Genomic DNA, 17675 nt, shown 5'->3' on the forward strand with positions numbered 1-17675 from the left:
GAAGATGACTACCAGTAAGACAACCCTGGCTGTCTGGCTCTAATTAAATTACTGTTAGCCTATTCGAAGATTAGAGGGAAGGCAACCTCCAATGTCATGTGCATACAGGAATTTTCCCTTCCCATTTGTACTGCTCCACGGTACAGTCAAAACACAGCTGATTCCCTTTTGGCAGCTTTCAAGATTTTCTGACTACATATTTTACTAGCAAATTGCTGGTATTTTTATTGACTCTACTGCTTCGTTGCCCAATCCTGAACAGTGTGTGCCGGGTAACCACCAGCATATACTGTTGCAAACGTACTGGGTGGGCGCCAGTGGTAGCCCAGCTCTGGCTAGTAGCTGGGCAGCCACCAGAGCTCTGCCACTCAGTGGTAGCGCAGACCGCCAAGCAGTGGAGAGGTAAGTGGGGGGAGGCGGGGAGGAGGCGTTCTGGGGGTAGGCTGGTGAAGGGCGGGGAGGAGGCGTTATGGGGAGGGGGAGGTGGGGAGAGGGCAGGGAGGAGGTGTTCTGGTGGGAGGGAGCAGAGAGAGAGGGAGGGAGGTGGGACTGGTGGAGCAAAGCTGCACCAGATCCAGGGCCTCTGTGTCAGGCTCACCGCCTGACATGGAGGCTCTTGATTCTCTGCCAACCTTTAGATCAGCAGAAAATCAAGTGGCCCCATTGCGGGGCTACTCATTTTACCTGGGGGAAGGGGACGAAAGTCCCCTTCTCCCAAGAAGCCGGCGGTGGCTGCCTGGAGGGTGCAGGATGCGGTGGCAGCCATTATAGGAGCCACTGCAGCCTTGTGCCCCGGGCAGCTTGGTTTATTTTTTATGTGCTTTATCAGTGCTTCATGATTATGTTTTTATTACATATTATAGACAACTCTCTTGATGGCCTACTTGTGGATTTAAAGATTGAAAGGCACGGTACAGGCACAATCCATAAAACACATCAGAAATCTTGGGAGGGGAGACAGACTTACAGCACAATCCTATGCATATCTACTCAGAAGTGAGTTCCATTGAGTTCAGTGGGACTTACTCCCATGTAAAAGTGTATATGATTGCAGTCTTACAGTGCAAGCCTATGTGTATCTACTCAGAAGTAAATCCCATTATGTTCAGCGGATGCTTGTACAACTGAACTTTTTCACACACACACATTCGCACATATGCATAGCAACCCCTACAAAAGTTTCTCCTAAGAGTTGGAGCACACTTGATGGTGGATGGGATGGGGAGTTCCCTCTCCCATTGTAGCTCCCTGTGCCTCTTCCTATCTTGTACCTAAAGGTTCCCCAACCCACAGGAAAGGTTTTAAAGGGGGGGGGGGAGAATGCAGGGACATTTGCCTATTGAAACTTCCTCATGCGCATGGTTCTGAGGATACAGTCCATTACAATTTAAAATTACTAGCATATTTGTTGGTGAAGTGTTTTGAAGTGATCCAGGCAAGCAGTATTAAAGACATAACCATAGGCAGAGAAGAGAGTTGCTGCACTTTATATCTATCTGGAAAGGGAGAGGGGGGAGAGAGAAATGTGCAGTGGCCTCACTGTATCCACAGACTTTGCATCCACAGATCAAAAATATTTTTTAAAATTTATCTTCCTTCTTTCTCGGCTGCGTGATTGCAGTCTCTGACTAGCCATGCTTTCCTCTCTGCCTCTCACAGTGCTTCACCCCACAGCTCCCTCCAACCCAGAGATGCTTCCACATGCAAGCAGCCAGCCAGCCTGTCACGCAGGCAGGCAGACAGGCAGCCTCTGGGTCTTAAAACCCACCACCTGCAAATAAAGTACTGTGCCATTTTTATATAGGGACTTGAGCATCCGTGTTTTGTTGTATCCATGGATACTGAGGGCCTACTGTATTTCCCAATAGAAGAATTTGAATATTAAGGCATTTTATTGTGTGCAGTTTTACCAATCCATAGTAAATAAACACAAGTGAATGAGAGTAGGTCATTTTGGGTTACAGATCCCTATGTATTGATCCATATGAGAACAGACTCCTTCCTGAAATGTGATTCATGGTTTTTGTTTTTGCTTTATGCTAGGGGAGGCGAGGTGACCCAGGACCAGTTGGATACCAAGGGATGAAGGTATGTCTGAATTCGTTTATTATTTAATTTGATTTCTAGACTTAAATTTATAGTCCAATTCTATTGGGCCTAGCCGCCAGTGGAACGTGTGTTCAGCTGGTGGCAACTGCTGACAAATGGCTATAAAGCATGCTCAGGCATTGATCTGAGTAGTGTGCTGCCAAACCAAAAGGTCAGAACCTTCCTACATATGTCAATGGAGTGCCATCTGCCTGCCAAGAAAGGTAGGGTAGCAGGGAGGCAGGAAGGAGGTGGGGGAGGGTGTAATTGGAACAGGGAGGAATGGAACTGGGAGTCTGTGGGAGGAGATGGAACTGGCAGCAATGGCACACACTGGATCCTATCCCCATTGGCAGCAGATTTTCCTCCCCCTTTCTCTTCTCAGACTTGTGCCAGTAATTTCACTGGCACAGATTCAAGAAGACCCATTGTGGGGCAGGAGGCTTACAGAGGGGAAAGGGGACTTTTCTGGCACAGCTGCAACAGCAGTGGGGATGGAGAGGATAGGATTGGGCTGTTAGTCTTGTATCTTCTCATAGAATATATGTTTTAATTTTTTCCTTTTGTCCTATTTAGGGAGAAAAGGGTACGCGAGGTGACAAGGTGAGTACACTATTCATTGATTAACCATGCAAACCTATGTGTGCTTACTCAGCCATGTCCCACTATATTCAATATATTCAGCTTAAGTATGCATAGCTCTGGAGTCTATTTTAGGGCCCAATCCTATCCAACTTTCCAGCACCAATGCAGCCATGCCAAGAGGGTGTGCACTATATCCTGTAGTGGTGGGGCAGTCAAGGAGGCCTCCTTAAGCCATTTCTGCCCAACGTTGCATATACTCAACAGGGACCAAATGTGTACACCTGTGGGCTGGGCAAAAGTGGGTTACAGTAAGGCAACATTTGTTCCCTTACCTCAGGGCTGCATTGCAGCTGCATCACCACCGGAAAGATGGATAGGATTGCATTTTTCTTAAGCATTTTTCTGTTCTGTGGCATTCAGTTATTTCACATCTTCTTTTCCATCTAGTGATGCTTGGACACTCTATGGCCATTGCACTTGTCCTGCATTCAGTCAGTTGTATCCTAAATATTTCTTTATTCCTGGAAGAAATTGTAAGCCAAAATCTGTAATCAGTTTTTTACTGATCTGCTTTTCCCTCTTGCTTGATAGCCTGTAAGAGATAACGAGATCAGCCTGTTTATAGTGTTGTAATAAATTTACATACTTTTCACTGTTAAAATACAGTATAACAGTTTGAGATTGTTTTAAATACGATACAGAGTTGTACACTGTGGTAAGATGATTCCACAATGGCAAGAACTAAATTCTGCAACCTATATAGATTATGAAGGACACACTGCTCCACAGATCCTCCTCCTGCCTGCCCGCGGGCACACCTCTGGCACGCCCCCCTCCCCACGTCACGCCGGCCTCCCCACTCCCTGCCCAGGTCATGCTGGCCTCCCTGCCCCCTGGAACGCCCCCGTCCCCACCCCATTCCCCGTTCTGCAGCCCGGCGGTCGCAGGCATCGCCAAGCTGCGGAACGCGGGTGCCCGCCAGGCGGTGACTCAGCGCCGGCCGGAACTGAGCCACCTCCGGCAGTGAGCCCCACAAATGTGCCTTACGGCATGTTTGCAACTGTGGTCTGCACTGTGGAGGCGCAATGCGGACCACAGGATTGGGCTCACACTCATTTACATGATTTCTTCAATTTTGCATAATTTGTTCTCCATCTGCTACTCAAGGGGAGGCAATTTTCAGGGCTACCCCAACCCCAACCAATGGAAAAATGTAAAAAAAAAGAAAGAAAAAAAATCTGTACCCTGTAGCCAGGGCCACAGTCTTTATAGCTTTCCTGTCCTCATATTAGCCCTGGCAATTAGCATCAACTGATAAGTGGTGAGTCAAGGATAGAAAATAAATGAACTGTACACTGTTTAACTGTACCACTTCTCTCATCCACAGGGCTCAAGAGGTGCTAAAGGATCCAAGGTACATCTTTATGTTTTCATTTGTGGATACAAAACTTTGAAAGGTTGTGCTGGACGCAACGCAAACCATTTTTACATTTGGGATATTTTCTTTTCTCCTTTCAGGGGGAGAAGGGCAAGCGTGGCATCGATGGTGTTGATGGCAGGAAGGTATGGTTAAATCGTTTCACGCAAAGGGTGCAGTCTCTGTGCCTCTCTTAGCAAAGAAATTTTATAAGCCCAAACAGTACCACATGCAGAAATAGTTGCAACTGTAGGTTCATACCCAAAAGCCGATCAGCTGAGTAGGTTCATTCCCAAAAATCTCCACTGAAGGGTCCTCTTATGACAAGAGAAACTCAGATGTAGTCAGAATAGCCAATGCCCTGATCACAGAGTAAGTCTCTACAATTGCCTGGATGGGAACTCAATAAACACTTAAGCTAGCTCCCAGCCATAGGAACTCCCCACAGCTGATGGTGGAGGGTGAAGCAGCTGATTCAAGTGGCAAAGGATGTGAGTATCCCACACATAGCTTACACCTGCCTGGCATCCTAACTCTGACTCACTGTCCTGCTGTGTTAGTCTCCCCTAACTGCATAGGATTGCTCTCTTCTGCACACTTCCTTTTATAGTCCCAGGGTTCCCAGGGTCTTTCCTCAGGTCTTCTTTTCAATTCAAGATAAAAGAGAAGGCGAAGCAGTGTCGGGAACTTAGGGAACAGGGCAAAATGGGGAGGGCTATGCATACATGCACATGCAGGAATGGTGTGGCGACATGCCACATATGGAGGGGTGGGGTGGCCTGGTCCTGAGGAGCTCAGTTTTTTTCTAGCAGAAACTGGTTTGGGAGAACCCTAACCTGAACTGGGCAGTATTGAAGGCAGTTCCTGCAGTTATGGCAATTATAAAAGTTCATTGAAAGGCAGCCTAATGGGATTTTCTTTCAATATTCGTCTTTCCATAATAGCTCATCGCAGTATCTTAGCAGGCAGTAATTACACCAAGAAATATGATGCCAATGGCTGTCAAGATTACCAGGACAACTGATGCAGACAACTTCTCTTTCCCTGCAGGGTGAAACCGGCTTTGCTGGGTTACCTGGTTGCAAAGGATCCCCAGGATTTGATGTACGTAGGTTCAATATATTGCATAAGTTATATATTATAGAAGTTAGTTAGCTTCAGCTTTGCATGTGCAATAATTGGAGCAAATGTAGATACATGCATAGAGTCATAGATACATGCATAGAGTCATCATAAGCACCAGAATAGGGAGTGGAAAGGATGGAAAGCAGCATGAGGAGATTCCAGGAGGGAACTGGACAGACCAAGGTATGTATGGTAGATATTTATCATGCAGAAGCAAAACCAGTCCACCATCTATTCTAGAACTTCCTATTGAGTCCTAATGAAAACCATTAGAATATGTCATTCATTTTCATGTGATCACAACTTGATTTTAAACAGGGCTTACAAGGACCACCTGGACCAAAAGGGGACCCTGGTCCTTACGGACCTAAAGGAGACCAGGTGAACCATGATTTGTTGTTTGTGTTTATGGGCTGGGCAGTGGGGGAAAGGTAACAATGGTTGTATTCTGTCCAAGGCTGAAATTTAGGTGTATGATGTCACAGCACTACATTCTGTCACCGCACTACATCTGGGGGAGATGCCTAATGGAGTTCCATATGCGCTGTTACTAGCCGTTGTTGAAAAGGCAGCTTTCAGCAATGTGACTGTCTAAAATGATTATTCACCCTTTATCCTCTTTTACACAAACATCAGAAACACATCCAACAGTGGTATGATCAAGATCATAGTGTTGAGAAAAACATTATTGCAACAAGCTCTCTATTGCACTAGGCTTCCAATTTCCCTAGCAATATTTGTCGAGAATGCAAGAAGAGAAGACTAAGACTGGGAGAAGGGAAATGTAAGTTTCCATGAAGCTGTGAGGGTAACTTCAGATAGTCACCCATTGGTTAGCACCCCGAAGCTTTCTATTTCTCCATTCATCAGATATTTTCCTATTTCACTGTAAACCAGTGGTTCCTAACTTGCCTGTGTCATGATGCCCCCACAGCCTGTTCTTCCCAGCTGTATCAGGCGCTGCCATTTTGGATCTCACAAAATTATGAAATCCAAGATAGTGATGCCCAAATGTTTTGAGATTTGGTGAGATGCAAGATGGTGTTTGCACAAATATCACAGGAACAGGTCGGAGGAACAGGTCAGAGGGCAACCAGAGACATCACACGGTACCCTGTGAGTGTGCCATAATTCCCTAAGGGAAACATTGGGACCCCTAGTGTAGACTATTAAATTCTACATATGTATTTCTTTGGAGCAGTTGCCACAAAAAGAGAATTACAAATTAGTTAATAAAATACATTGCTGTTCCATATGATAAAGCATTCTCTGTCACCAAGACACCTCACCACATACACTGGTCCCAGAAAGGGCAACTGTTTTACTGCCTAGCTGCATGCACCACCAACCTTCCAAAAAACCAGCTGATTACTATGAAGTATGAAGACATCTGTTAACTTCAGGATAAACAACTTGGGCAGCCCAATACTGTTCCCCACCAGCCTGCATGATGCAGCAGTGCTGACAGAGTGCACGCTGCATGTAGTAACTCTCTTGAATTAAGTAAAAATCATTTTTACTTACCTCCCCATAAGCTACCTGGTCCCCAATTGGTCTCTTCAGACCTAGGCCAGATATTTAGCTGGTGTAAGACCAAGGAGCCTCCAATGATGTCAGTGGCATAGCTAAGGAGGTGCAGGGGGTAGCGGTTGCACTGGGCAACAAGCTTTAGGGAGGCAACAAGCTGAGCTTGACACTAGTGGTCAAAATTGTGAAAATCTTGGCTTATATGAATAATACCATTCTGTTATATATCACTGGAAAGGTAATCTACTACAGCATGCAATGAAACAAACCACATTAGAATATCTGTTTTCTATCAAATGTTATGGTCAATTAACCAGAAAATGAAAACACAACTCCCTTAAGGAACAAAAAGTGGATTTCTTTAACTCAAAACTGACCTAACAGACTGATTGCTCTGACAGCCAATGAGATGTTGTTATGATATAGCATGGAACCAATAAGGTGTTAATAAGAGCCAGTTCTCATTTCCATGTATCATAATACAGCTAGTCCTGCTAACTGGTAAAGAGGCACTTTTTCAAGTGGTGCTTCTCTTATATGTAGCAGGGAGAGAATAACAGTCCCTCTTTACCCCAACACAGTGTCTCTAACCAATAAGGGGTACACTTTTTATTTATTATTTACTTAATTAAATTTGATTTTGTCTTGGAGGGGAGGGCTACAAAATCTTCTTTGATCCCAGGTAGCAGGTAGATATCTTAGCTATGCCACTGGCTGGTGGGAGGTGTGGTGAGTGAGTGGTGAACTGCAGGGGAAGGGAGGTAGGTTTCCCCCCAATTTGCACTTTTTAAAAAGCCCAGGTGTGATGTCACTTCCGGTTGTGACATAACTTCCAGGGCATCATTTTGAGCTCTGCACTGGGCTACTTGTTCATTAGCTATGCCACCGGACGGTATGTTGAGCCAGGAAAGGGGGATTGTTTCTTAGAGTCCACTGCCACTGTTGTGAGCCTCCCCTGGTTCTGCTCACTCCCCACCCTGTTCCTTCCCCAATCTGCCCTGAACAGTCCATTGCCACCTTCCCTGCTCCAGTACAGCTGGGCAAGACACTGGCTTGTGAGTGGAACTCCAGCTGTTCACATTGGTGGTCCCACAGCACACAACAGTGGCATGGCTTTTATGATGTTGGCACAGAACATTCAGGGACAGATCATGAGATCTATTTCTTTGGGCCCTAAACAGGACTGTGAGATAATTCCATGAGATTCAGAATATCAAAATTTCCACTGCTTCCTCTCCCCGCATTATCAAAAGTATAGCAAAGGTCTTTATTCAGATCTCTGCTTTCAGGTGAAAATGTGCAGAGGAGAGATACCAAAGAACAGTTTGGGAACTATGCATTGTCAGTACTGTGCACATAATAACCATATATCATTGAAAATTGAATTTAGAATGCTGAGTCATATTTCTCTTTCCTCCAAGGGAGAGCCTGGGCTTCCTGGAAGGGCAGGCAGGCCTGGAAATGCTGGACCACCTGGAGAAAGGGTAAGGCTAAACATACAGTGATCCCTTTGAGACTTCTCTGCAATTGTTTTCCATCATATTGTTTCCTTAGTATTATTTGTCAGCCCTTGGACTCTGAAATAGTGGGTGGCCAAGAAAGCTAACAGCAGCAGCATCTGCCACTCCTTCCAACTTTACATGCTGAAGGGTGAGGGAAAGTCAGCAGGGGGATATGAGGGAAGAGGAGGTGGGTCCACTGTGGGATCAGGGGCTACTAAGGACATCTTGCCTGAAAGTTCCCTCAAAACCTGGAGCCAGCACTGAAGAACAGTGGCAATATAGTCTCCCACTGAAGGACATCCAGCATCCAGAGCCATCAGTGAAAGACATTGGCAACCATCTGAGATTATCAAAATGGCCACAACCCAGTTTACTGATGAAATAAAACCATCTTCAATTTCATCAATTTAAATACCATTATGCATGTATGCTGTATGGTTCAGAAGGAGCAGTAAGTGTTGCCTGTAGAAGGGGTTCTGCTTCATCTTTATGACAAAGTTTGAATAGACATTATTTTCCTTTAAACTCTGGCTTTAAGCTCAGGGTGTGTAATGCTTGAAAGGACGTTTTGGGGGGGGTGTCATCCTTTTGAAGAAACACTTGAAAGCATGACAGATTCAAAGTTATAAACTGAACAAAACACATGCCATTCCTATACTTTGTTTTGTCAAACATCTGTGTAAGGCAGGATGGATTAGAACTTTGAATGGCAGTAGTTTGGAAGGAAATTTGTCTGCTGGCTGCTCTGTCTATTTCTGTTGAGATCAACTCTGCCATATAATAACAATAACAATAACAACAACAAGGTATTTATATACCGCCTTTCTGGTCATTGCATTACTCCTCTGACTTTATTCAAGGCGGTTTACATAGGCAGGCGTTCCTAAATCCCTCAAGGGGATTTTTACAATTATAGAGGCTCTTTCTTTCAAGAACCAACCACATTTTAGAATGGATCTTCCTGGTTTGGTCTCACTTCTGGCCTCCAGTTTTCCCACGCAGGCTGACAAGCAGCTCCATTTCTCACATGGAGGACAGCCAAGACGCTTCTTGCTCACACCAAGAGCAGGTAGAATCAGTCAGCTCAGCTTGTCAGCTGCTTCAGAGTCTCGCCATTCTTGGGGAGCGGCCGGTGTCCTCGAACTGGTGACCTTCTGATGTTATCTTTGGGCTAACAGAGGCTCTACCCTCTAGACCAGACCTCCTGCCCTATGTCTTGCAGCTGTTGTATCAGCACCTTCTTTCAGAATCCTTTGATTTTAATCTGTGTGATTCATTTGTTTAGGGTCAGCCTGGACGCGTAGGAGGCCCTGGAGAGAAAGGAGAATCAGGAGATGAGGTGCTCATTTCAAAGTTCTGAGTCTGAATGACCGAATTCTGCATGCATAGCAAAGAGGTTCTACCTTTTTCTTCCTTTTCTTGCAGGGAGTTCCTGGCCCAGATGGTCCCACAGGAGAGAGGGTAAGGCAGTTGTTCTTTGGGCAGGGTGGGGACAGGGAGACACCACTGATACTCGCCTATAATCTCACAGATAAGTCATGGGCAAGTTTTGAGCCAAATATCATGGAATTTTCTATGACCCTCAGATAAGTTGGTGGGGGTTCAAACTTAGGGGGGGGGTGTCTAACTATAGTTTTGTCTGATTTTACCTGAGGCCGAATCCTGAAAAATAACTTACCAGTAATTGTTACCCAAGAACTGTACAGTCTGTAATTTATTAAAAATATAGTTAAAGATCATAAGATACATTTTTATTCATTAACTTTTTAAATTCTGGTCTTTACAACCTATTTGTAAACACTATCGGAGTAAGTGCACTATAAACAACATACCAGTAGAACAGTGGTTCCCAGCTTGGGATACATGTACCCCCAGGGGCACTCAACAGGACCTTTAGGATACTTGAAAAAAGAATTGAATAATGGCAGAAAAAGGCAGGTAGTGCTCCAGACTGCCTTGCAGGGCCAACAAGGCAGGAAGGGAGGTAGCTTGTTGGCTGCGAAAGTCCCACCAATAGCTATTTTTTGTTCATCAATTCATTTATGAACCAGTGATTGAAAACAGCACAGTAAAAAAGCTGAAACATTATATGGGAAGTGATCAATCACCAAGAATTTCTCAGGACACTTCTGGTGCAAAATAGTGCAAAGGCTTAGTCTTCAGTTCTTCATACAGATAAAAAGAGAAAATACTGTGATGAATATGTGAAGTTTGGGTTTTCATATAGAGGAGATGAGGGCTTATATCATTAATACTAATTACAAACATTTAGGGCGCAGTCCTAACCCTTAATTCAGTACTTTCCAGCAGTGGCAAAGCTGTGCCAATGGGACATGTGCTGCATCTTGCAGTTGGGTATCACTCACGGAGGCCTCCTCAAAGTAAGGGAATGTGTGTTCCCTTACCTCAGTGCTGCATTGCCCTTAAGTCAGTGCTGGAAAGCACTGAGATAAGGGGTTAGGATTGCGCCCTCAGCTAATGTGAGGGGTACAATTTATGGAAATGGACTGCCAAGGGATATGCAAGTGAAAAAAGGCTGGGAACCACTTCAGAACCATTAATCAAATCCTTCTTTAAGGTGCCTGCTGTGTTAAGCCAGAGGCTCTACATATAACATACAATTTATAACACATAACTGGGAGTGCACAGTTCAATTCACAGCAGAGAGACAAGCAACAAAAAATGACTGTGAGCAAGTGCAGCTGCACACAGTTGCAACCCTATTTATTCAGAAGTAGACCCATTGCTTTCCATGGGTAATATTCTTAAGTAATGGTGCACTGAATTAGAGCCTGGGAGTTGTTTCAAATGGAAAGGAGGATTACATCCTGGTGTTTAAAAAAACAAACCTCTGCCAAATATTTTCAAAATGAAAGAGGCTGCAGCAGTCTTCTAAAGAGAATGAGGCTTGCTTGATTTCAATGAAGCCTTCAGCTCTGGCTTTTTCTTAAGAGAAAAAGAGAAGGGTAACTTTAGCTGCAACTTTGCCCTGGAGAGGTTGCCTTGGAGATTAACAGCCCTCTAATTATCGCTGCATTGCTTCAGACAGTCAGTAAGATTCATAGCTCAATCGAATGTGTAAAATATTCCTAATCTGTTGATGTGGTCCTTTTCACATAGGGTGCCGATGGAGAAAGTGGGCCGCCTGGTATTCCTGGTATTCGTGGACCCAGAGGAGAAAAGGTAAAATAAGCAAGCAAACAAATTCAAAGAACAAGATTTCCACATCAATTTTTTTCCTCTTGGTTCTCTCTGCACTGTGCGGCTCTTAAACTGCAGTTCTTGAAAAAGTCCAAACTGTGCCAAACAGAAAGTTATGCTTCATATACTAACTGAGACAGCTTATGTCCTTGAACAAGTCAAGGCAAAGTGGGCTACAAAGTATGAAAGTCTGGTTGCCACACTGTTCACATGAGAACAGTTTATGTGAACTTTCATCAGTTTCAGGACTCTGCTTTCCGTACTGTGGGCACAATCCTAACCAGGTCTACTCAGAAGTAAGTCCTATTTTGTTCAATGGGGCTTACTCTCAGGAAAGTGTGGTTAGGATTGCAGCCTGTGTGTGGTTGCCCATATAGTAATAAAAGAGCAGGTGTAGACAAAACTGTGAGCCAGCAGCCAGGAAATCCCTGGTTCAAATTTCACTTCTTAGGAACTCACTAGGTGACTTTAGGCAGGCTCCTATCTCTCAGCCTCAGTTCCCCAAGAAGATAACAAGACTAACCTAGTATATTATATAACTAAAATGATCTTGAATAGCAAAGAGTCTTGTCACACCTTGAATACAAATTTATTGTTGAATCATAGAATATTAGAGTTGGAAGGAACCTCCAAGGTCATCCTGTTCAGTTTGGGTGTCTGCAACATTTCTGACAGATGGCCAACCAGCTTCCACTTGAAAACCTCTAAAGAGGAAGAATCCACAACTGTACGAGGTAGACTGGTCCAGTGTCAGACAGCTCTTAGTGTTAAGTTGTTCCTCATGTTTGATCTAAATCTGCTTCCTGTAATTTCAATCCACTGGTTCTAGTCCTGCCCTAGGGAACAACAGAGAGCAAGTCCTTTCCTTCTTCTGCAGGACAGACCTTCAGATATTTGAAGATAGCAACCATATCTCCCGTTAATCTTCTTTTCTTCATGGACTAGGGTCCACTCTGGTGCACAGAAACATCAGCTACAATAAATCTGTTAAAGTGCAATCCTAAGGCACTCTTGGCCTGGCGCAGGTGCTGCAAGGCACTTCTGCGCCACCAGGAGAGTTGGCAGGCCAGCACACAGAATCCAGCCTCTGCAATGCCAGTCTAACCAGGCCCCGGAGGGGGCAGGACCAGTATCCAGCACTTAGGCTGGATCCTAACCCCTCTCCCGAATGGCCCAGCCTTACACCAGGCCACTTGGATCTGTGCCACCAATTTAGGTGGCGCAGATCTGAGTAGCCCATAGGGGAATGAATTCCCCTTACTCTGAGCTGTACTGCCACCCAGCCCAACCCTGCTCTGGATGCAGCACAGGTGCCTGCTGGCCTGCCTGCTTCAAGGCAGGTTAGGATTGGGCTGTTAGTCTGTAAGATACTTCCAAAATCTGCTTTTTCTGCAACAGACATGCTATCCCTGTTTAAAAGAATCCCTATATATCCCATTGTTATTGCTATGTAAAAGAATGTGTGAGATGCAATTTAAATACTTGAAAATTCCCATAGAAATGTGCTAAGCACAATAACAATAGGCCAGTGAGATATCTCTTCAGGACTACATGAAAATCACAGTTTGGAGACTGTATTTAGGACCAACAGATCTGGCTTTCATTTGCAACATTCACAAGTTGTACAAATAGAGCATGAGAGACAAAAGGCTGCTACTTAATACCTTTGCCTAAGATTTGCTGTCCTTTGCAGAAAAGTGTAGTTTAAGGGTCATTAATGGATTGCTGCAAAATGTTTTCAAATATTTCAAATATTTGAATGTTTTCATGTTACTTAAAATACTTTTTAAAAAGAATAATGTTTTCAAATAATAAAAATAAATATTTTTTGCTCTCACTTCCTAAATTCTTGCTACCTTTAAAATCTGGGTTTGCTTTTTTTCATTACAAGAACTTAATGTAGCTGTATTAGCTTGGAGAATCTGTGTGACTCACTAGGGAGTTTCTGGATGGCATTTGTATATTGATACTAAGCAAACCAAGGACAGCGTCATTGTAGAGGAGACATTGTAATGTCTCTCTTTAACCAAGGGGCTTGAACACTCCATATGAGCTGGGAGTGAGCTGGAAAATATTTTATATGTCTGTTCCAAGCTGAATCATCCAACAGGCACATGAGTAAAACTGGGCAGCTAATTGGAGTTTATCTGTCCAAAACCAACATGGGCAGTGCCACACCTCATGCCATGGAGGATGGAAAAATGTACTGATGCCACTGAGAAAGGCTAATGCTGCTGAATAAAAAGCCTTCAGCAACCAGGGTGTGTTGCAGTCATAGGTTCCCTCAAACTCAGCCGCCTGGTTCCTCCCACAAGATAGACATTGTGTATCCTGCCTTACAAGCAGTCAGTGTTACCTGCCTGCTTTAAACAGCAGACCTGTGACTGCTCAATCTGTCTGTGCAAGATATTTTTGAAACATCAAGCATTCCACCAAATGAAACCAGAGGTTGCCCAGCTACCACAGAATTAGAATCAAAGCTTCTCCTGCTGCCCCCAGAGAGACAGTTGTCTGACCCAAGACTTACAAGGCCTTTTGTGACCTTACTCTGAGCCAGTGGCAATCAGGCAGATCTTGACAGCACAGACCTGAATCAGATGACCTGACATCAGATAGGCCATGGTTCCTCACTAGTAAGCATAACACAAGCCTACCACAGTATCAGAGAAGATTAGCCAATTGCTTCTGTTTAGGTAGACCATACAGGACACTGGAAACAAATGTAAGATGGTTCTCACAGCGTGTTATATAGATCAGTTGTTATATAGATCAACATGGTATATATGATCAGTTAAGGAAAAAAATTATAAGAGGTGTCTTTCCTGCACTAGATTTTTTAAAGTGTTCATTGGAATAACTGGTGTGAACTTGGTGCAAGAAATCATCAAGGCTGGCATAAGAGCTGAACACTTTGACATTCCAACTCTAATCTGGAAAAAGAAAATCTGGTGACTGGTCTATTGATCAGCCTCTCTGCAAGTCAAGCATCTTGTGTGGAATTAGAATAGATACTGCTATAGATTCAGGCATCCTCAATTTCTGAAACATGGAAGGTTACCTAAATATACATCAACTGTGGTTGGTTGACAAGCCATAGTCTCTTTTTCTTTCCATAAGTGTCTCCCATAAAGCTTTTATGTTCTCTCAGCAGAGTCAGATAGGCTCATCTCCTGTATTCTGTAGGTTTGTTCTGTGAAGACTGTCTGGCATTCTACACAGTATGCGTGCTTTTGAAATTTTATCATTGTAAATGTTTAGGTTCTAGTGAAGTGAACTGTTTGGGTAGAAGGAACTTCCTGTCTTAACTGCAAACAGTTTTGCTCTGCTGTTGTGCGTAGTGGAATTGGAACTCCTACAAGTCTACAGTACCATAAATCTGCCTGATGTGTGGGGGAGGGCACATTAGGAGAACAGTTTACGTTTCATCTGAAACAGGGTTTCCTGTTTATACCTCATGTTTTCTCAAACAGCAATGCAGCCACACTTTGGGAACCAGATGTAGACAGATGTCCTGTAGAAATAGTGCCAGAAGACAACCTTCATTTAAGATTTCCCTTAAAAAGGAGAAAAGAGGGTAGTTTCCAAGTTTCAAAGCACTCTCACAAGCTTTCTCTCTCACAGTATTTATGTGATGCCTGCAGGCTACTAGACTCAAGCAGTGGCTCTCCTAAAGAGTGCGTCTAATCCTACCAGTCTAATTCCGCATAAAACATCTAACTTTGCAAAGATCTGATCACAAGATTTTCTCAAGAATCTCTGAGAAGTGCTCTCTGCTTAACTCTGCTATTTATGGCTCCCTGTAGATGTGGGCCAGGGTAGCATCAGAGGCTGAGCATGGCTAAGGCTGAGCATGGCTGAGAGACCAAAGTCATCAGAGAGCCCGCCTGGCCAGGCCAACCCTCAACCCTTAGTACTGACAGCAGAATCAAAAATGTACACCTGGCAGAAATTTCCTTTGTTAATCAAAGGAATGACAACATACAACTTGTCATTTGGGGAGGGGAGGTGTATTTGTTTAGGTCTCAGCTTGCTTGATCTAACCAGGAGGAGGAGGCATTGTGCTTACAATCATGTGCTGCTCCTCAGTTCAAGACCAAGAGTCTGTACGTGTGAGTTCAGCTTGCCCAGCTTTGCAGAGAACTGGCTGTTGACCCATCTGGCTCCCAATGCACTGGGTGGAAGCTGTGGCATTTCCTGCCTTTCTAATGTTGCAAAACACTCTTTTCAAGTTAAGTTTTGTCACTGAGAAAGAAGGGAAAAGGCCATGTGATGATGGCTGATATTTATGATACTGCCCTTTCCAATTGAATTAATTACTGGACTCCATATCTGGAGAGCTCTGACTGTGATCTGCCACTGTCACATTTTATAGCGCTGCCTCCCTCTTGGAAACCGGACCAACAAGCAGCTTTCTCTTTACTGGTATCAGTGGCGTGTGATACGGGGGAGAGTGTGATAATTATTGCAGGCACCACAACATGCCATGTAAGCAGCCCCTCCCACTTGCTATCAGAGCCATTCTGGGCAGTGTTGTTGATGCAAAGCCATCAGAATGGCTCCAACAGTGAGTGGGAGGGGCCACTTACATGGCACTTTGCAGCACCTGCAATAATTACCACACTCTCTCTTGTAGCTATGCCACTGACTAGAGTTCTTGTAGCTCCAGAAACCCACTGTGTGCCTTGTAATTTTAGAACTCCATAACTAGATGGGTTGGAAGTGACCCCTCACTTTGCTGCCAGAGTGTGACATGCATAGGCTTGAGCTCAGACTCTAGGGTTCCCCCCCCCCCAAGGACTCAAGGTCATACCAGAGTGCTGCTGCACTGGTCTTTCAGCCATGGAAGATTCTGGTTGGCCTCACTCTAAAGACCTGTTACAGCCCAGGTTGTCTCAATACAATCATATTTTGTTTTAAATCCTTCTCTACTTTTTCTGGTGTCACTAAAGAATCTTACATATCCCACAAATCTTAACATCTTGTAATAAATATAAACCAATGGTTATCAACAAAGAGTTTCCAAGTCTGCTGCTGTGCTAGCCCCATGACCTTGTGCAAAGCATGTCTGTGGTTTCTTGCCCTTTTCTTATATAGAAGTCTCATAGGTACTTTGGCATAGCCATACTTTGACAACTGCATGAAGAAATGTCTGCACAGAAAGAGAATTTGAAACAAGAAAGTATAACTCAGACCACACACTCTTTGAAGCTATACTGTAAACGTACGTGGATGTAGGCAGACAGATCTTGCCTGGGGAGGAGAGCTGATGCTGTTGCTGTTGCTAAAAACTATGTAAATGCAACTCACACCACAATTCTAAGCAAACTTAGAAATAAGGGCCAAGAGAAACTTGACAGTGACCACAAGTACAGTGACAGCCAGTGAAAGTATTTCACACACTGAGAAGGAACCTGAGCAAGATGAGATCAAAAGGAATGAACTCTATTTCTAAGTTGTTAATCCCTACCTTCTACAGCCATTTGCGCTCTAGAGAGTTTCTGCTTGATGTTTGACCTATATATCCATTATCTCAATTTTGCCAAGTTTTACCTTTGGTTTAATTTTCCTCCTTGGTTTTTAGGGTGAGCCAGGACCACAAGGTGACCAAGGCAGAGAAGGACCATTCGGACCACCTGGAGAACCTGTAAGATATTGTCAACCCCTTTTACAGTCCATGTCTCCTGTCTGGGGGAAGGAAAGTTTGAAATGATGCTTGGGATGGAACAGAACACTCAGACCAGAGGCTGAGTCAGATCTCCCTTATACCCATTTGTTCACAGTCTCCTCTTTGCTATTCAGGGTCAGTCTACATGCTGCCTCTGCTACAAAGGGACAGCAGGAAATGGTAACCATTTCCAGTAGCTTCCCAAGCTGTTACTATAATGCATAGTATGCCTTTTTTATTTAGAATAATTTTAACCCACCTTTCAACAAACTATTCACAAACTGAGAAGCAGGAATAGGAGCCATGAGTGATATCACTAGGGAGGTGCGGGGTTGCGGACCACACCAGCTGACATACATGGGGGGCGGGGTGACACCACTACTGGTCAAAATTCTTAAAATCTTGCTATTTTCAAATAATGCCATCATGTTATATATCGTTTGATGCATAATTTCATGCACAATGCAATGAAACAAACAGCGTTGAAATCTCTCTATTCTATCAAATGTTATAGCCAAACAACCAGTGGGGGGCAGAGCAATGGTGCATCACCATGCCCACTGCA

The 17675-nt window shown here is 44.2% G+C and overlaps 1 protein-coding gene across 1 annotated transcript in view; it reads left to right on the forward strand.

The window, feature by feature from the left end:
- Nucleotides 1–17675, forward strand: part of COL6A1 (collagen type VI alpha 1 chain) — a 54621-nt gene that overhangs the window by 18437 nt on the left and 18509 nt on the right. Inside the window, exons 10-20 of the mRNA XM_066631224.1 lie at nucleotides 2044–2088; nucleotides 2665–2691; nucleotides 4061–4087; nucleotides 4192–4236; nucleotides 5141–5194; nucleotides 5534–5596; nucleotides 8164–8226; nucleotides 9530–9583; nucleotides 9670–9705; nucleotides 11365–11427; nucleotides 17027–17089. Coding sequence (XP_066487321.1) covers nucleotides 2044–2088; nucleotides 2665–2691; nucleotides 4061–4087; nucleotides 4192–4236; nucleotides 5141–5194; nucleotides 5534–5596; nucleotides 8164–8226; nucleotides 9530–9583; nucleotides 9670–9705; nucleotides 11365–11427; nucleotides 17027–17089 — 540 coding nt within the window. The remainder of the gene's footprint in view (nucleotides 1–2043; nucleotides 2089–2664; nucleotides 2692–4060; nucleotides 4088–4191; nucleotides 4237–5140; nucleotides 5195–5533; nucleotides 5597–8163; nucleotides 8227–9529; nucleotides 9584–9669; nucleotides 9706–11364; nucleotides 11428–17026; nucleotides 17090–17675) is intronic.

This window comes from Tiliqua scincoides, chromosome 1 (genome assembly GCF_035046505.1).
Source record: "Tiliqua scincoides isolate rTilSci1 chromosome 1, rTilSci1.hap2, whole genome shotgun sequence".
NCBI classification, from domain to species: Eukaryota; Metazoa; Chordata; class Lepidosauria; order Squamata; family Scincidae; genus Tiliqua; species Tiliqua scincoides.